This window comes from Mercurialis annua, linkage group LG8, assembly GCF_937616625.2.
Source record: "Mercurialis annua linkage group LG8, ddMerAnnu1.2, whole genome shotgun sequence".
NCBI classification, from domain to species: Eukaryota; Viridiplantae; Streptophyta; class Magnoliopsida; order Malpighiales; family Euphorbiaceae; genus Mercurialis; species Mercurialis annua.
In genome coordinates this window covers 29876298-29896698 of record NC_065577.1, presented here as the reverse complement: position 1 = coordinate 29896698, position 20401 = coordinate 29876298, and the positions used below count along the sequence as shown (strand labels likewise).

The window sequence follows — 20401 nt, the reverse complement described above, 5'->3', positions numbered from 1 at the left end:
AAGAGGGGTTAAAGTGTGAATTATGTCAAATGTGAGGGGTGTCATAGTAATTTGCTCTCAATTTTATTAAAAGTATCGGTTGACACATGTTTTTCTTCTGCTTTTAAAAAAATATTTGCACATTAAATTCAAAATATTTTACTTTTATAGTAATTTATTTCATTTTTTAAAATGTTTCATCGTACATTTTAATTTTTTGCGCTTTCGCATTATGTAGCCTGAAATTAATTTCATGAAATATAAACTACCAAATATGTACAACAACGGGGTCGGTTTGTATAGAACGACATCGCAAAATGGAAATGTACTTGTAGACACCTATTTTCCGGACAGGTAAAAAGTGATACGGGACTACAATGTTTAATGATTGTTTCCAGATAAATCTGTCAGGGTGACGAGCTATTGATGTGCTTGCTGGAATTTAAGCAGGCGTAATCTGTGCATAGCTGTAAACTTGGAGGATTCAAATATAATTAGCCGTAAATAGCCTATAAAAATCTAAAGAGATTGTAGTCTAAGTCCAGAAATTGGACGAATTGCAATATCAAATAAGTTTATGGGAACCTTGTTTTTGCTTAGCCATCAAATTAAGATATAAATTTAATTAGTTAATAAGTGTTTATAGCTAAAACTAATACCTCATTACTTATCACTTAACAGTTTTAACTCTAGACAACTCAAAGTAAATCCTAAGCCCTAATCACCCCCTATAAATACAGCCTTAAGACATATGAGTCAGGGGTCAGACCAGAAATACAAAAACCCTAGAGCTAAATTCGACCTCCCCCCCTAAAAACCCTAAGCTGGCCGAATTTTACACTACACACACACACACAAAATCATTCGATCGCGGTCCCTAAAACAACTAAAATAAGCTTTAATTTTCCAAGAACACAGCCCTGCACAGATTCGAAGCTGGATTCCGCATCCACTTTGCCAGCAAACGAACCAAGGACTCAGACCAGTAATTCTGAGGACCCCCACTACAAAAAATTTGGCTTCTTGTGACGAATAAAATTTATCATGTTAAGCCCAAAATTTGTCACAACAACGTTATTGTGACTACTTTGTGACGAATTTTGTTGGTCACAACAAACAAGTCACAATAAGTCAATTTTATAGTTTGTCACCATAAATTTTCTATTGTGATAAAATTGTTTTGTCACATTCATATTTATTGTGACGAAAATGTATATCACAAGTAATCCAATGTTGTCAAAATTTATCGTAATATACATCGACTTCTAGTGACAAAACGCTAATAACATGACAAAAAAATATTTATCACAATTCATATAAATTTGTCACTACATACACCGAGTTATTAGTGACAAAAAGATTATATGGTGATAAAACCATATTTATCACAATTAATATACATTTGTCACCACATACGCCGAGTTATTAGTGACAAAAAGATTGTGAAGTGACAAAAAAATATTTATCACAAGTAATCAATCATAAAGTGACGAAATTGATTGCCATAATAATTAATTAGTTGTGATAAATGTAATTTATCACAACAAGTAATTTAACATAATGTGACGAGATTAATTGTCATTATAATTAGGTAGTTGTGATAAATTTAATTTATCATAAGAAGTAATTTAACTTAACGTGACGAAATTAATTGTCATAATAATTAGTTAGTTGTGATAAATTTAATTTATCACAACACGTAATATAATGATAATGTGACAAAATTAATTGTCATTATAATTTGTCGACGGTGACAAATTTAATTTATCAAAATAAGTAATTTATCATAACGTGACGAAATTAATTGTCATTATAATTTGTCAACGGTGACAAATTTAATTTATCACAACAAGTAAGTTATCATAACGTGACGAAATTAATTGTCATTATAATTAGTTAGCTGTGACAAAAATAATTTATCACAACAAGTAAGTTATCATAATGTGACGAAATTAATTGTCATTACAGTTTGTCATCGGTGACAAATATAATTTATCACAACAAATAATATATTATAACGTGACGAAATTAATTGTCATTATAAGTTGTTAACGGTGACAAATTTAATTTATCACAAGAAGAAATTTATCATTACGTGACGAAATTAATTGCCATTATTATTAGGTAGCTGTAACAAAATTAATTTGTCACAACAAGCTATTATTTCCATTTTTATCGATACCAAAATAATTGAATACGGTAATTTGTTGCTAAAATCAATGAATAAAAAACAAAATCAATTCAAATATTACATAAAATTATCAATGATTAAGTCTTTAATAACACTAAAATAACCGATCGTATGAAACATGTAAACTATTTGCTATAAAGAAAAGAAACTAAATTAGGCCTAACTTTTGATATAGGAGACGTCCATCTTCTTTCATTCAATTCCAATCTGCAAGAAAAAAAATACGTTTATTATATACACTTTTATTTTCAAACTGACATAATTAAGTGAATAATTTTCAAATTATAGAAAAAATTTAAAAGCGTAACGAATTAAAAAATATATTTAAGTAAGCCGTCACATACCAATCATTAGATGGTTCGTCATCAAGAGATTTTTCACAACCATCGATACATGTTTCGTCGCCATCAATAGATATTTCCTCATCATCTTTTGCATTCAACATTTGTTGAACAAGATGCTTGAGTTTGCTATATGATTGAGAAATGTTATCAATTTTCACCTGTTGATTTTGAATTTGGTCATTTAGTTCTTTAACTTGCTTTTCAGTCTCAAACTTCTCTGCTTGTAAACGAGCTTCAAACTCTGATTCTTTAGCTGTTATCCGTTTGGCTCCATATCCGAGTCCACGAGCATAACCAGACTTCGGTATATCCAAAACCTTTTGTAGAATTTTCCTCCCATCAATTGCAACGCCTTCCTCGAGTGCTTTTGAGCGAATAGCTTCCATTTGTTCCTAATTAATTAAATATGCTTTAATAACACTTTATAAAATTGTGTTTAGATAACTATATATATAAAAAAAGAACTTACATATTTATCTCCAGCTTCTGGGTCAATCCATGAGCCGTCTTTTTTACAGTGTGCTTGACTGTAGAGCCTCATTTCAGGTGGCTCTTCATCAATGACTTCAGATGTTTCCTATAACGTTCATACAATTGATTAAAAACTAAATGATAAAGAATTTAAATACGAAATCAAAAACAGATTACATATAAACTCATATTTACCATTTCATACAAACGTTGGCAATAAGACTTTGATCCCGAAGTGTGAGAAAAGGTCACTTTCTTGCGATTATTAATGTTTACAGTGCTTCGAGCCTATTATAATAAAGCCAACACATAAAGGTTTTAAAGGTACATATCATATTATCAATAATAAAAGCTTTATATAATTAGAAATAAACTATTTTAACCAAAATAGTAGAGATATTCGTATCTCAGAAGCATAACTCGTAAACATGCCAAATACTCGGCGAAGTACAAGCATTTTCTCGAGTTATGTTAATTATGTAGACATCTGAACTCGAGGTAAGGCATAAAACTCGAAGAGTTTCAAGCCTTTCATCGAGTTTGAGCTTCTCAGATATGAACTAACTCGAGGAAGGAAAAAATACTCTACGAGATCATTCATTCCTCGAGATTTTCATTTCTGTATAAGCTCATTTTCGTGGAGAGGCTTTAAACTCGAAGTGTTTCAAGTCTAACCTCGAGTTTAAGCTTATCCAGAGTTAAAATAAATCATGAAAAGGTTAAAAATCATTTAATATTGAAATCCTTTGAACAAACCTCGTATTTTCGTTCAGAACACAATATGTGAAGCTAATTTAGATATAATTGGAAACATACTACCAACTAATTAGATAATAAAGTACTCATTTTTAGCAAACGATAATAGACAATTGTATATAAAATTGAAACATTACCTTAAAGTGTGCATGTTCATCAAAATGTTCACATAGGTTCTTCCAATCGTTAATTTTTACATCCTTGGGTGGATGTTTTTCAGCTTCTTCACGAGTAGGGAACGTCTTATAGTGTAAGTGACACTGATACTTGAAATTTCTAAATCGTCTAGCCATCATTCCATATACTACTTCTCTTGCATGTGGATCACTTAAATCAATCTCAAATTCACCCTATCAATAAAAAAACATATGAATAGTCACATATTATAAGAATACAATTATTCGAAATAACAAGTATGCTATAAAATAATTATTAATTTTACCTGAATAGTTGTAAGTAAGGCTTCCTTTTGTTCAGCGCTTATTTGAGACCAATAAAGTTTACCTAGCGGTGCCATTAATCGAGTGACAATACCAATTTCCATTTTGAATATCTTTTCTGAAGGACCAATTGGTAATCTATTTGTTTTTGCAATCACAATTCCACCAATTTTTGAACCATCTTTAGTCATTTTTTTAACTTCAAATCCTCTAGCTTTACCTCTACCATTCTTTTTTGGAAGAGGACCTAAGAAGTACAACAGTTTACCTCATGTTAGTTTGCTTTTTGTTTCCAAATTGATATGTACCTTTTTAAAAAAATAATTTATATGCAGTTTGTAAACGTTATAGTGACTAAATATAAACTATATGTGAACCATAAGTCAACCTCAGAAAACAAAAAACAAACACAGAATAGAGAAATACGTAAGAAATACAAAACTTTACCTCATACTAGTTTGCTGCTCTATTAAACTTTATATGTAATTATCATACTATTTTAAAATTTCATATGTATGTCTTATACTATTTTTAAATTTAAATGCAGTTTTTAAAACATTTTTGTGCCCAAATATGAATCTTATGTCAACCGCATGAAACACAAAATAATCACAAAAAAGAGAAACAAATTGATATGTATGTCTTATACTATTCTTAAACTATTTTTAAATTAAAACACATTTCTTTTTGGGAAGAAGACCTAAGAAATACTACAGTTTATCTCATGTTAGTTTTCTTCTCAATTCAAATTGATATGTATCTCTTATACTATTTTTAATTTTTATTTAGATGCAGTTTTTTATAGGTTTTTGTAACCTAATATGAACCTTATGTCAACCGTATGTCAACTTTATGAAACACAAAATAGAGAAAAAAAAACGAATTGCAAAAAATATAAGGTAAAAAATAACTTGAAAACAATATTTCCATTCCAGAAAAAGCATTGAAACACAATTTCATTTGTTAATTATATCAATTCTCTAAGCAAAATAAATGAAACACAAAATAAATTCAACCTAACCTTCATCAACGTTTGTTGGTTCACCGGACATGGTTTCAGTTTCACCATCCCTGTTAACTTCAGCAGCCACTGGTATTGCAGTTGAATCATCACGGTGGTTGTGATGTTCAATACTATTTGGGTTTTGAATTGGAGGAGACGGAGATGTTGTGTTCACCAAAGGAGGAATAGGTTCCGACTCAGTTTCGGTAGTCTGAGATTGTTGTGATATATTTTTCATCGATGGTTTGTCATTCCCCTTCCTCAAATGAGCTTTCAGTCTAGCTGATCTTTGTAATTTGTTAAACGATATAACTCTTTTTCTAGTATTAAGTGACATTGTTCAGAAAATCGTTGAAACAAATTGAATTGAAGAACAAGTATGGTGAGAATTGTTTGTAATTTTTTTTATGATCGATATTTTGATAAGAACAAAGAAACCACTTTATTTTGTCATTCAACAACGTGATTCCTGCAATTATGGTTAATGCCAAAGAAGTTTCCTTTTAGAGGGAACTTCTTTAATTAAAAAATTAAATAAGGAACAAATTATTTTCGTTTCCCTCTCTTTTTTTTTCGTTTCCCTCCTATTTTAATATTGTTTCCCTCCTAATAAATTCGTTTTTAAATTTTCCTGATTTGATTTGCCAAAATCGTGTCAAATCTAATCAGTTTGAGATATATTCTGAAAATCTTGTTGCAGAAATATTGTTTTTTACTCGAGGTAGTAGAGAAAGTCGACGAGTTTTATATGTTTCATCGAATATATGCTCTACTGAACTCGTCATAACTCGATGACATGGAAAATATTCGACGAGTTTAAACAATATACTCGAGTTATAATCTATTTTTTTCAACTTAATCCAAATATCACCACTTTCCTTTAGATATAGAGGCAAAATGCAAAATAAAAAGTCTTTGTTTCCCATATTAAAAGCAAAACAAAGAGTCTAATGTTGATAAATGGTTGATTTTATGCTTATTTATGATTAGATATCAAAAATTTATGTGTTATTCAACGTAATAGTTGACCACTCCATTTTTATCGCTCTAACATATATATTTCAAAACAATATTTTGTCTTAATTTTTTTGGAGGTAATATATGCCTTTTGTAAATAAATTGCAACAATAAGAAATTTTTCCACTTTTGCCTATTCTTATAATTTATTTTAATGTTTTTAATTAGTATAATTTGAATTTTTAATAGCTAAATTTATTCGGTTGAATATGATTTTACTCGCATAACCATTATTAAAATTGTATTTTAGGGTTTAGGGTTTAGGGCTTAATTAGGGTTTAGGGCTTAGGGTTTAGGGTTTAGGGTTTAGGGCTTAGGGTTAGGGTTTAGGGTTTTGGGTTAGGATTAGTGTTAGGGTTAGAAAAAACAACATTAATTAGCAACATTCAATTTTTTTTAATGACCGCTAAAAAAATAAAACAATATTTAATTTATTTTTTTAATGACCGCTAAAAAAATAAAACAATTAATATTTTATTTAGTTTTCCAAGGACATCCATTTTTCATATCGTTGACATAAAAAACCTCATGTATACTTGAGAACTGAACACGAAAGAATGATTTGTTTCAATTCCATTTTTACATTAACAAAGCAATGTGGCAAAATTTACATGAAGTTAATTTTATAAATTTTGATAAAAATTAAGAGAACTTAAAATATACGTTACATGTGCCTCAATTTAACGTTGCATGTGCCTCAACTTACGTGAGATGTAAAAATAAACCTACAACTTCAACCTACTCGTAAAATAAGACATGATTTCATCACAAATAAACTAACTCGTTTTTAAGTACATAAATCTCAAATTCATGTACATATCTTGCAACCAAGCACTTTTGCAATTTTGAAAACAGATTGGTTCAGGCAGTACACACTTTAATAATCACAAGTTATGAGTAGCACACACAGACATGTTATTATGTCGTTGCATTCTATAAAGTTTATACATTTAATAATGTACGTAATTTAAAAGTTTATGAAACAAATTATCAAAAATATATGGATCATATCATAATATATTAATAATTTTAAATGTTTAAATATTAAAAAATCGACTCAACCAAAAAATAAAAGCTTAAAGACTGATGTAATCAAAATATTAATTACATATTTTTAAAATTTAAATATTTAAATTTGTAAAATATTAACATTTATTCAAATTTTCTAGATCATAATCCTTTTTTCTACGGATTTAGATATTTAAATATTAAAAATTGGTGGAAAAGAAAAATAAAAGCTAAAAGACCGATGTAACAAATTAATTACATATTTGTAATTCATAAATATTTAAATTTATCAATTTTTATTCTTTGGCTTTATAAGAAAAGTTAATCAATAAAAGTCATCTAACTATCCTAATTTATAACAATTTAACAAACTTAAATTTAAAGTTTTGTCAAAAAAAATATTAGTGTACAATGATCTAGAATTAACAATTGTTAATATTCAAATTTGATAATAGCATTCAGAAATATTCATACTTGGTAATAACATTTCAGACCTACTAATAACACATGAGTTTATCACAATTAAACCTACTTATGTTCAAATACATAAACCTCCAAATTCAAAATACTAAATCCATAATCAACAGCTATGCATATACATCTGCTCCACGTCTTCAAAACGGCACCTCCAAGTCTCCAAAACAGCGTATCCAGAATTAGATATTTAGAACCAACTATGCAATCAGCCACCCATCTTATCTGCAATTTGGAAAACAGAGCATATTTCAGGAAGAAAAGTAATGCCCTGAAACCAAATGAATGACAGCATACAGATATGAAATAATCAAAATATTTTGGTTGTTACTAACCTTAACTCTCCGGTGTATGTGGAGGTGAAGGATCATGTGCTCCCAAGGTGCCGAAACAAGCCTTCCATCGGCGATGTGACCTTTGTTGTTCTCTTTTAATCTCTTCGATAGATGTTTCAATATTAGTCAACCTGGACTTTGTTTCATTTAACAAAGAAAGTACTTCCTCTTCAAAAGCTCCCCTTCGCTTCGGCTTTCTTGGTCGCTTCACTTCCTCCTCTCTTGGTTGATCTATACCGACATCATCCCTCACCACCTCACCTTGACCATTCTCGGTTTCCAGTTCTCTACTTACATTATCCTCATCTTCGTCACAGTCATCTTCTATTTCTGCTTTTCTTCCCTTTCCTCTTCTCGGCTGGCCAGTTTTAATTAAATAACAATTTCGGTCCTTTACATTCATCAATTCTCCATCCATATCAAGAATGTCGTCTTTACGGAGCATAGTTTCATTAAGATACGCATCCCCCAAACATTCCATCTTATGCAAATCATCCTCATCAATAGCACTATGAAGCAATGCTATACAAGTTACTAAATGACCATTTCCAAGTGCAACTTTAGATGATGTTGCCATGGTCATCATGCTTTTAAAAATTAAGTGTATGAAATCAACACTTTTTGCCGAACGTCGCACTAAATAGTCAAGTACTAGTAAATCATCCTTCGTTACTCTATTCGACTCCTTTTTACCACATATAGAATGACAAAGGAATTTATGAAATATAAGATATGATGGTTCAATTATGAGTCCATTAGGAGCTTGTTGTAAATCGACCGAGTCTTCACCGGTCAATTGCTTCCATACTCTATTAACATCAAAATTTGAAGGACAACCTCTAATGCCACCTTTAGGCAACTTCAATTTCTGATTCATAAAATCATACCCTATGCTATAATCAACCCCTTTTATTCTAAAAGAAATTGCTTTTTCATTCTTAGAGGCATAATTCAAGGTGGTATAAAATTCCCTAGTTAACTCTTTATAAACTTGATACTTACCATGTGCAATAAAATTTAAACCCATTCTACCAACTATTTCATCAATTTTTGATTTCAAACCCATCCTAGTCAACAAAGCATAATCAAAATATCTAGGTATAACAATAGGCTTGCGTGAAATAGTTTCGTAACGAATACCTTCTTCGTCGGAGAAAATTGGAAATGGGCAATCATAATTTGAGGACAAATCTTCTCTTCTAACAAATTTCGGAGGCATAGTTGAACTTGATGATTTCCCTTTTGAAGCAACTCTTTTAGCTCGTCCCTTTGTTGATACCATCATTTTGGTTAATGATTTGATAAGATTATGATAGCAATTTGATGAATTTAGAGGCTAGGTTTCGGGTTGTGGAATGGGGAAGATTTAGAGATTTTTTTTTTTTTCACTTGTTTTGATTCTAGGTTTCTAAAGAAAAGTGGGAGGTTTAATTTTCAATTGCAGTAATTTTCAAAATAAATCGAGGTGGGTCTAAATACTCGACGAAAATAAAGCCTGAAATCGAGTTTGGCATAACTGGACTAGCATAAACTCGATGTTAGGTTTAAACTCGTCGAATATTAACCCATCATCGAGTTTATGCAGCACTGAACAGCAACAAAATCGATGTTAGGCTTAAAAATCGTCGAGTATTTAGCCAGACATCGAGTATTTACTTGTCCAGTTCTTTATATGCACATACTCTAATTAAAATAATAATTTTAATCATTTAAATTATTAAAACTATAACAAATTAATTGAAATCTCAAAATTTTAAATTATTGATTTCATTTTTTTACCCTTGAAAAAATGCCTCTATTGAAAACATTAATTTATTTTCAACACCCTTTAAATTTTTTATTCCAATTTTATCCTCATCTAAGGTATATGTCTTTTTAGTGTGTGTCTAATGTATCATATAATTTACCTCTCCTTTTTTCATATAGCGGGAAATACCCATTTGATATTGCAAAATTTGATTTCATTCCTAAATAATCAAAACTCTTTTCTTCCTTCCTAATTTGCCATGTTCTTCTTTATGACCTAAATCCATGGTGACTACACGGGGTGCCACTGAGAACGACGGTAATATCAAAATCGCTGATATGGGTAAGAAATCCGTTGCAAAAAAAGCTTCAAAAAACAAAAAGGTAGTGTCAACCGGAGAAGCTTCAGTTCCTCCATCTCCTATGCAGTTGAGTAAGAAGAGACATGCAAATGATTCACCTCCGAAATCGAAGAAACACAAAGGCATTTCCAGAACTGAATCCAAGAAATCTCCTCCTAAGGTATGATTTCATTAGTTTATAAGTCAATTAAGAACCTACTGCATTAGAATTGTTTGATGTCTTAAAATAATAAATTGACTCTGTTTATATGATTGTTTGAAATTATGTTTAAGTATGATTGTTTGGAATTATGTTTATATAAAATTGTGGTTAGGTTGGTTGGTAGATAGTTTTGAAGGTACAGTTATGAACTCTATTTTTTTAGGGTACTGAAATTTCAGTTTTTGAAGGTTAATTCCTCCATTCTACTGGGTTTGACAATGAAATTTCAGGTTTTGATTTGGTTATTTTTGGGCATTGTATTGAGAGGAATGTTAGAAATTGGATTTACAAAGTTGGCAATGTTTCTTGTATGCTATTTGATAAGAACTTAATGTGTATGGTTGTGCTTTTGAATAGCTTATTTTCTATTTAAGTTTGAACACCAAAACAGAAAAAGAGTTGAATCTTGCTTGGGTGAAATTTTTGATATCTAACAGTTTTCACTCTAATTTCCATACAGCTATGGCAGTTTAAAGTAAGCCGAGAAGATCGTGTTCACTCGAAGATTGATACGCGCATGTCATACGATGTCATTTCTGATATCAAATCGACTCTGACTCCAGGTGAATTGGAAAAGTTTAGACAATCTTGCTTTGGCTACTTTCTTGATATTCCCAAGATCAAAGTGCAAAATCAGATCATACATTGTTTATTGTAGAGGGAGGTGGAGCAGCTAAACAAGTCTGAATTGTGGTTTGAGGTTGGCGGTCATAGGCTGAAATTCGGAATCGACGAATTTGCTTTGATCTCGGGTTTAAACTGTCAAGGTGACAGCAGTAAGTATGCCTATACAAAAGCTGAAAACGGCATTTTGGATAAGTACTTCAGCGGGCTGCAATCTGTTTCTAAACAGACCCTTCAGGATTTTTTCAAAGCTAGGCGTTGGGAGTCGGAGGAGGATGGGTTTAAGATAGCATTTATGCATTTTTTGCATAACTTCTTGCTTGCTTCACCGAGGACTGCTCGTATCCCTTTGAAGGACTTTGACGTAGTTGATTCGGCTGATTTGAACGACTATCCATGGGGTATTGACGTTTTCAAGTACACGTTTGATTCTTTGTCAAAAAGAGCTGTTCTTAGTCCGGGATCTCTTATTATTGAAGACATCATTTACCAGTATCGACTTCAAGGTTTACCATATGCACTGGTATGTTGGTTCTACGAGTGTTGCCCTGCGGTGGAAAATACCTTTGCTCAGCTAGTGAACAAAGATGCTATCCCGCGGATTCTGAGGTGGCAAGCATTCGTTCCTTCAAAATACATTGCTGTTGAAAGGGATTTATTTGTTGAGATTGCATCCGATGAGGTTCGTATGTGTTAAATTTTCAATTTTTCAAATGTAATTTATCATTGACTCTGTTTTCATATATGGTGTTCATTTGTTATGTGTAGATGATTTTCCGATCAATTGTTCCAACCCCGGCAGAGATGAATGCCCTTCGTCTAGGTGACTTATTCAAAAAAATTAAGGGAAACGAGGAGGGTTATTGTCCGGCATTTAATATATTGAAGGACGGTGAATCAACGTCGAACACTTCGAATTTAAATGTTATGGAAGAGAGGCTGGAAATTTTGATGGCTGGTCAAAAGACGATTAAGGATGATATAATGGATTTGAAACGTTTATTCACTTCCAAATGTTCCGAACTTTTGACAGTTGTCAATTCATTGAATGATAGGCTAACTCTGATTGGTGATTCTAAAACGGTAATTTGTTTTGATTTATGTATTTTGTACTTTTATCACTTAGAGTTTAGTTAAATATAATTTATGTTATTTCATATTATGTTATTGTAACCTGATGGGAACCTAATGTGAACTCCATATCTATATCAGGTTGAAATTGAGAAACATGATGTTTCTGATGGCTTGCAGACAAGGGTTGACAAAGGAAAAAAGGTTGTTCTTCCTGCAGAGGACATTTCAGTGAAACCAAGTAAAAATGGTACTTCTATAGTAACGGAACGAGAAGAAAGGGATGGTAGGGAGTCTGCTGTTCCTGTTTCTGCTGATACTAGAGCTACTTCCAGCAAAGAAAGGGATGGTAGGGAGTCTGCTGATGAAGAAGAAGGTGTTGAAAAAGTCGAATTGGAAGATTTGGTTTGCGAGAAGGCTGTACTTGAAGGCAAGGATGACCGTGGTGAACCTTGTGTTATTGTTTCTTCCGAACACGTTGATGTTATCTCTCCGAATTTTGAGGTATATTTAATAATTTGAAATTAAGCTGTTTTGATTAACTATATTAATTTGTTTATTGTCAATTTACTAGGTTTCGCGACAAAGCGAGTTGAATTTAAAATCTCCACCAGATGACACCATCAATCAGACTAAAAAAAATGCAAGTGAATCGATTGCTGAATTCAAATCAAAGGAGGTATTGTTTGCTTTAAATTATATTTATAGTTTAATTTTATAGTTTACTTACTGTATCCTCTCTTATGTTTTTGGTAGTCTGGTCCTTCTTCAAGCCGCTTCATACCGACGCAAACTGGTTGTAAAGTCCGTATTTGTCCATTTGATGCTAATCACATTTTATTCAGTGATGCCACCAAACAAGACATCATTCAGAATTGGCTGGAAGAAGGACGTCCTAAAGGGGCCAAGTTCATATCTCGACTAACTTTTTTCAGTTCTGTTTTAATGCTCACTTATTTAATTTTTTTTCTTTGTTTGTTTAGAAGGCAAAGCTGGATATACGATCCAAAGATTGATAAATTCCATCCTCGTCTTTCTCTTGGCGTGGTTGATATTGAAACGAAATCCTGGTTTTACCATCTCTACCACGTTGGAAAGCCTCTTGAGTGTTCTGTAAGTATATCCATATTTCTTTTATTTGTTCTTTTTATTTTATTTTATGTGTTTATTATTTGAATTACTCACGATAGTTTTGTTAATAACATTGTTGTGACTGTATGGCTACTTAACCTTGAATTTTGTTTATTTGGCAGCATGTAGATGTTCTCTTTTATTATCTGAGAAAGAAAATAAAATCTGGATGTGCTGCAAACAGTAGATGTACGTCAACTGATAATTTTTTTGATCGGCGTATTCAAACTCTCTACACAGCATACAAGAAAAAGCAAGATGTGTCACTTGTTTCTTTGAAACATACAGTGGCTATCTACATTAAAGGTGGTGCTATGCGTTGCAATACGAATTGGGCTAATGTTGACGATGTTCTTTTTTCGATCAATTGTGTTAACGATTGGCATTGGATTTTGGCTCGCCTGAATTTCAAGGAACGATGCATCTATATCTACAATTCGTTGAGGTCGGCGCAATATGACAGATCAGCAACTGAATATGTTACTTCCTATAGTGTGTTGCTTCCACTATTCCTTCAAGCTACCAATTTTTATGATTCTCGAGATGACATCGATACTACTGCCGGTGCTTATGAGGGAAAGAGAATAACTGATCCGTTCAGAATAGAGATTGTGGAAAACATGCCTATCCAAAATGATGTGTAAGTCTATAATTTGTTTTTAACTTTAGTTAGTTGGGTTATATTAAAGAGTTATGGTGACAGAATAGGAACCTAATGTCAACCTTGTTTCTTATGTTTTTTTATTTTTTCTCACTTTTCGTAGTGATTGTGGAGTTCATATGTTTTCCGCTGCTGAGTTCTTTATTGATGGGAAAGTTATGGGGCATGATTATGATGTCAAAGAACACCGTGCTCGTTACGCTTCGTCATTATATTTGTATGCTCGTTGGAAGGAAAGCTCTTCTTGTGTTAGTGAAGATGAGGGTCCTCTAAAACTCAAGAGAACATCTGCCTAGGGAGTGAAGAGGAAGCTAATTTATGGAGGTTCAAGATGAAGAATGTTATTGATTTTTGTTTGTAAAGAAAGTCTCCTTTTTGTCACACTTTTATTTTGCTTGGAGGACATAAATGTCCATTTATTTCTTATTTGAAGTCTATTTTAGAGTATTTGTAAAAACAGGTAATTACAATATGTGTAGTGTTTTAGCAAATTTCCGCAAAATTGTGAATTGTCAATAGTTATATTAAAAGGCAGGAGTTCAATTCTATTTTTCTGTTCTGTTCTATAGTAGAAGTACAAAATTGAGAAAAAATAATTGGTATTACACCAAACCTTAAAATCAAACTAAACCAAAGGAATCAATTGAATGTTTGGCTGATATCTCATATATAATTCCATAAGTTCAAACTCGATGTGTGGCTAATATCTCGACGAGTTTTCATCAACACATCGAGTTTCTGCTATCCAATTTTCCACAAATTTCATGTTGGGCTGCATAACTACTGCCATAAAACACCAAAATTCTACAATCTACATTCAAGGCAATATAAAAAAGCATCTCAGTAAAATTCATACTTTCAAACAAGCTACAAGAATCCAAAAAGAGTTCAATAAGCGGTAAATTTCAGTCACTAATCATCGTCTTCGTCTTCATTGTCACTGTCATTTGAGTCTTCTAGTACATCAGTGTCGGCATCATCATAATTGATCGTAGTATCATCCTCCTCATCGCTAGAATAAATCGGGTTTGAGTTTTGACCTTGAAACATTTGACCAACATCAACTTCATCCGGTAATACATCTATAGGATGCAAGAGTTCCAAATTTTCACCACCATTTTGATCGACTTCATGACTATTATCTGCCTCGTATTGCTGATAGGGCTCATCATTCAATATTGAATCTTCATTGCACACTTTTTCCTTTTCTGGCACATCAAATATATTCCTGTGAAATGATTTTTGCACAATTTTCCAATGACCTCCATTTTTCATATCGCTGACATAAAAAACTTGCTGTACTTGAGAACTCAACACGAAAGAATCACCTGTATACCATTTACGGCTCATATTAACAGAAACTAAGTTGCCATCTGTTTTAATTCCATTTTTATCGCCAACATCCCACCAATCACATTTAAACAAGAAAACATGATTCCCATTAACATATTGGAGGTCAATGATATCTGTTAGCACACCATAAAACTCGATTTCTTTCGACTTATGCTCTCCCGTTACTGAAACTCCATTATTTTGAGTCCGACGAAAATTATCACGCTCAATTGTGTGAAACCTAACTCCATTGACAATTATCCCACTGTACCTAGAATTCGTATATCAGGACCTAATCCCAACGCATATATATGATCTGTTGCTGCAACCAAACCAGTAGCACGTAAGCGTCCAACCTGAAAAATAAGTTTAATGGTGAAATTAGAGGCATAATTCAATATTTAGTACTTTTATAGCATCATACTTACACACTCCTTGAACCAACTGGCAAATCCTGCCTGGTGTCTTTTTTGCACATCTATAACACTTTCCTTTTGTAATTCTTCAATGTGAATCCTGCTTAACGTTTATAAAATTAGATAAAAAATGTAAAATAAAGCTATTTTGAAACTCTAAAGTCTTTGTGTTTTCAAAATAAAATAACTTACTTAAGATATTCATCAACATCCTCACAATTGTTAAGCACATACCACTGCAATTTTTCAAAATCAGAATGGGATAACGTTTTATATTCTGTAGCTCCTAAAGGTCTTGCATTGTTTGAAAATATGGAAAATCCATTTTCCACTCCTATTTGCACAGGAAAATTATTTCTCTCAACGCGATTATATATTGTCTCAGCCCCATGAAAATACAGTGAACAAAAGTTCAAACATTCTTTAGTGATATACGCTTCAGCAATTGAACCCTCCGGTCGAGCTAAGTTACGTACATAATTTTTCAAAGTACGTAAGAACCTGCACAACAAATTTGTTGTAAATGTGAATAAACCATATAGATATATAAAAATTAGTTAAAACTGCAGCAAGAAAACTAAAAATAAAATTTCCTTATCAACTAACCTCTCAATAAAGTACATCCACCTATAGTGAAAAGGGCCTCCTAATTCTACTTCACGTGGCAGATGAATTGCCAAATGCATCATTACCACGAAAAAAGATGGAGGATATATCATCTCAAGTTTACATATTATCAAAATGATATCGCTCTGCAACTTTTTAACTGTAGATCTTTTTAAAGTCTTCGAACAAAGCTCCTTAAAGAAAGAGCTCAACTCTGATAATGCAGTGTAAACCTCACTACGCAAAGACCCACAAATTGATGCTGGAAGTAACCGTTGCAAGAATATATGATAATCATGGCTTTTCATCCCCATAACTTTGCAGTCCTGAACACTTACACATCGAGAAAGATTGGAAGCATATCCGTCTGGCAACCGGATTGACTGCAACCATTCGCAAAACTTTCTCCTTTCAGGCTTCGGTAATGTATAACAAGCAAGTGGCATAAAAAATTTATTTCCCTTTTGCTGTAAATGTAACTCTTTTCTTATACCCATTGCTTCTAAATTCATTCGAGCCTTAATGTTATCCTTAGATTTTCCAGCAATATTCATCAACGTACCCAATATATTTTCACATATATTCTTCTCAATATGCATTACATCTAAATTATGACGTAATTTTAATGTTTTCCAGTAAGGCAATTCAAAGAATATACTTCTCTTTGTCCAATTGAGCAATTCAAACAAGGCTTTTTGGAAGCAAATCTAATTGCCTTAGAACTTCATCTCTTGACAACTCTTCAGGCTTTGACCCGTGCTCTGGTTTGCCATCAAATTTTCTGCTTTTTCTCCAAGAATGTTGGGCATGTAAATATCTCCGATGACCCATGTAACATTGCTTCACTCCATTTTTTAATGTTAGCGAACACGTCCACTTATTACACACAGGACATGCCAATTTTCCTTTTGTGCTCCATCCAGATAACATTCCATATGCTGGAAAGTCATTTATTGTCCATAATAATGCAGCATATAATTGAAAATTCTTACCGCTATATGCATCATATGTTGTCACACCGGTCTCCCATAACTCTTTTAACTCATCAATTAATGGCCTTAAATATACATCGATATTATTTCCGGGAGATTCCTTACCAGGAATAAGCAAAGATAACATCAAAAAATTCTCCTTCATGCATTTCCATGGTGGTAAGTTATATGGCGCCACAATCACCGGCCACATGCTATAACTCGTGCTCATATTTCCAAAAGGGTTAAATCCATCACTAGCAAGCCCAAGTCGCACGTTACGAGCATCTTTGCCAAACCAAGCATATTTCTGGTCAAAATCTTTCCATTTCGTAGCATCAGCTGGATGTCTAATCGTATCATCATCTACACGTTTCTCCTTATGCCACCTCATATTTTCACCAATATCTTTAGACATAAATAACCTCTGAAGTCTAGGTACTAAAGGGAAGTGTCTAAGAATTTTTTGAGCAACCTTCTTGCGTTTTCCGAAACCTAATTTCCATCTAGGGGCCTTACAAGTTGGACACGTGTCAAGATTTTCATTTTCCTTCCAAAATAGCACACAATCATTTACACAAGCATCAATAGTTACGTAACCGAGTCCTAAATCACGCATCAATTTTTTAACCTCATAACTTGAGCTTGGAAGGGTTTCTCCTCTCGGGAGTGCATCCTTGAACAACTCCAAATTCGAAAAAAATGACTTATTACTAGAATTTGTGAGTGCTTTGATATTAATCATCTTAAGAATAAAAGAGAGCTTTGAATATTTTTGACTTCCAGGATATAGTTCACAATGAGAATCATTCCACAATTTAGCAAATTTTGCTACTTCTCCTTCTAGCATGTTATTATCTTGATTGGGAAGTCTGTCTTCCATGTCGGTGTCCATAAAAGTTGCATTACACATATCATCTAACATTTCTGAAACATCATTTCCACTATCCTCCAATTCATTGTCCGAATTAATAGAGCCATCTAAACTATCACGAGGTTGAGAAGTCTCACCATGGTGCACCCAGTTTGTGTAGTTTTCACTAATTCCATATTGATATAGATCCATTTTTACTTCTTGCAATGGCTTCAAATAAATATTGATGCAGTTCTTGCATGGACATCGAACTCTGCCATTTGAATCAGTAAAGTCTTTTGCAACATTCAGAAAATTTTTGACCCCTTGAATATAACATGAACTAAATCGGTACGACGTCATCCAACTTTTGTCTGATGGCGTCCCTTTAATTCCAAAATAATATATTAGGCAACATCAATATTTGGTACAAATCTATCAATTGAAAATATAATTAAAACTTACCCATTACAAATCAGATACCGTTAGCTATTTTAAAAATATATCCAATTTCTTTCCCTGAACTACCTGCAGTTCTAAAACAAGGCTAACATTTGGTTAGTGTTACTGTTAAAACATACTCGAGGTCAGCCTATATAGTCGACGAATTTTTAAACTTAACTCGAGTTTATACGTCGTTTGCAATGTTAAACTCGATGTCATGCTTAATAGTCGGCGAGTTACATCCTTAACTCGACTTTTTTATCTCTGTCAAAGCACAAACTTGATGTAAGTCTTAATACTCGACGAAATGGAAGCAAAACCTCGAGTTCTTGATTTTACTGAGCTAATAAACTCGAGAATAGGTGATAAGTCGTCGAGTTTTAAGCCCGACCTCGAGTTTGTACGAATCAGTTAAAAATTTAAATTATCAATTGAACAAATAAGCAATTTGAATGTGAAATTCATCCTACATTAATCAATTTAGTCTCTTTTCATAAGTTAAAAAATACCTGGACAAATAAGCATCAACAAACACAAATCAATGAAAGTGCGGCGGCGTGAGAAGCGTACAAACGTATGGAATTGATGCGGTAGTGTGGTGTCAATATTCAGCAAAAAAAGTTTTTCCCTAATGAAGAGTGCTTCGATTAACCTAATTTGGATATTTGAATCTTAATTGTCATATACCTTTTTTTATCAAAATAAAATATAATTTCATAACCCATTTAAAACTGTTATCATAAATTTTTTTTTCAATTCCATGGTGACAAAACATTTATTAATCACAATATCATTTAATTTCGCTTAATTGCTGAAAAATAAAATTATTCACAATATTTTTACATATTATGATAAAATTTATTTTATCATAATAACTGTATTTTTAATATACAGTGACAAAACAGTTTTTGTCAAAACCCATTGTCACAACAAACACAATTAATTGCTATAGTGACAAAAATATTTGACACAATATTTAATTATCACAACATTATATAAGTTTAATTAATTGCTGAAAAAATAAATTCGTTACAAAAGTCTTTAAATATTATGCTAAAATTTATTTTTTCATTATAACTGTATATATTTTCTATTTTACCATTTATTTTCTGCAATTAGTTTTTCTTTCTCTATTTTGTGTGTATTTTGTGTTTCATAAGGTTGACATATGGTCAATAAACGATTTATTTACGGTTATTATAACTATAGTTTAAAATACAGGCACAAAACATTTGTTTTGGCAAATTACTTTGTCACAACAATATATTTACTTTTTGATATAGTGACAAATAAATATGACACAATAAATATTATAACTGTCTTTTTAAAATATCGGAACCAAACATTTGTTTTGGCAAAATATTTTGTCAGAAAAACAAATTTACTTTTTTTATTGACAAATAAATTTGACGCAATAAACAGTAGTGGAAAGAGTTTTTTTCGAGTTATTCCTTAACATATATATTTTCTGCACTTCCTTTTTCATACTCTATTTTGTGTTTTATAAGGTTGAATACGGTTGACATCAGGTCCATATGCAGTCGTTATAACTGTAGGTTTAAAATACGAAAACAAAACATTTGTTTTGGCAAAATACATTGTCACAAAGACATATTTACTTTTTTATAAGTGACGACAAAATTTGACACAATATTAATTTATTACAATATCTTTTATTGGCAAAATACTTTGTCACAACAAACGTAATTAAATTTTATAGTGACAAAATATATCTAATTGCTGCAAAATAAAATTTGTCACAACGTTTTTAAATATTATGATAAGAATAATTTTGTCATAATAAAAATATTTTAAATTACGGCGACAAAACATGTTTTTGTCAAAATAGTTAGTCACAACAAACATAATTATTTTTTATAGTGACAAAAATGGTTGACACAATATGTATTTGTCGCAATATCATTTCATTGAACTCTCATTGTGACAAAATAATTTTTTTTGTC

The 20401-nt window shown here is 31.9% G+C and overlaps 3 protein-coding genes across 3 annotated transcripts; all 3 read right to left on the bottom strand.

Annotated features, from left to right (window-relative positions):
* Window positions 1-14658: 14658 nt before the first annotated feature.
* Window positions 14659-15941, bottom strand: LOC126661012 (uncharacterized). The gene is made up of 3 exons (XM_050354763.1): window positions 15756-15941; window positions 15576-15663; window positions 14659-15503 (listed from the first exon to the last, which is right to left on the bottom strand). The coding sequence occupies exon 3, from the start codon at window positions 15163-15165 to the stop codon at window positions 14728-14730; it is 438 nt and encodes a 145-aa protein (XP_050210720.1). The 5' UTR covers window positions 15166-15503; window positions 15576-15663; window positions 15756-15941; the 3' UTR covers window positions 14659-14727.
* On the bottom strand, window positions 15177-16723 carry LOC126661861 (uncharacterized). The gene is made up of 4 exons (XM_050355740.1): window positions 16170-16723; window positions 15908-16064; window positions 15414-15503; window positions 15177-15281 (listed from the first exon to the last, which is right to left on the bottom strand). Exons 1-4 carry the CDS (start codon window positions 16721-16723, stop codon window positions 15177-15179), a joined length of 906 nt encoding a protein of 301 aa, XP_050211697.1.
* Window positions 16724-16850: 127 nt separating this feature from the next.
* LOC126661860 (uncharacterized) lies at window positions 16851-18657 on the bottom strand. Its single transcript, XM_050355739.1, has 3 exons — window positions 18459-18657; window positions 17162-18379; window positions 16851-17014 (listed from the first exon to the last, which is right to left on the bottom strand). The coding sequence occupies exons 1-3, from the start codon at window positions 18460-18462 to the stop codon at window positions 16851-16853; spliced, it is 1386 nt and encodes a 461-aa protein (XP_050211696.1). The 5' UTR covers window positions 18463-18657.
* Between the last annotated feature and the right edge of the window lie 1744 nt (window positions 18658-20401).

Coding starts and splice junctions, on each gene's coding strand:
- LOC126661860 (XM_050355739.1), bottom strand. Junction 17,015..17,161: donor AACATATGATGCATATAGCG/GTAAGAATTTTC, acceptor TAAAAAATGGAG/TGAAGCAATGTTACATGGGT.
- LOC126661861 (XM_050355740.1), bottom strand. CDS start 16,723: ATGAATATTGCTGGAAAATCTAAGGATAACATTAAGGCTCGAATGAAT. Junction 16,065..16,169: donor TGGATGTACTTTATTGAGAG/GTTAGTTGATAA, acceptor TTTGTTGTGCAG/GTTCTTACGTACTTTGAAAA. Junction 15,282..15,413: donor ATATACGAATTCTAGGTACA/GTGGGATAATTG, acceptor GTGTGCTAACAG/ATATCATTGACCTCCAATAT.
- LOC126661012 (XM_050354763.1), bottom strand. CDS start 15,165: ATGAGCCGTAAATGGTATACAGGTGATTCTTTCGTGTTGAGTTCTCAA.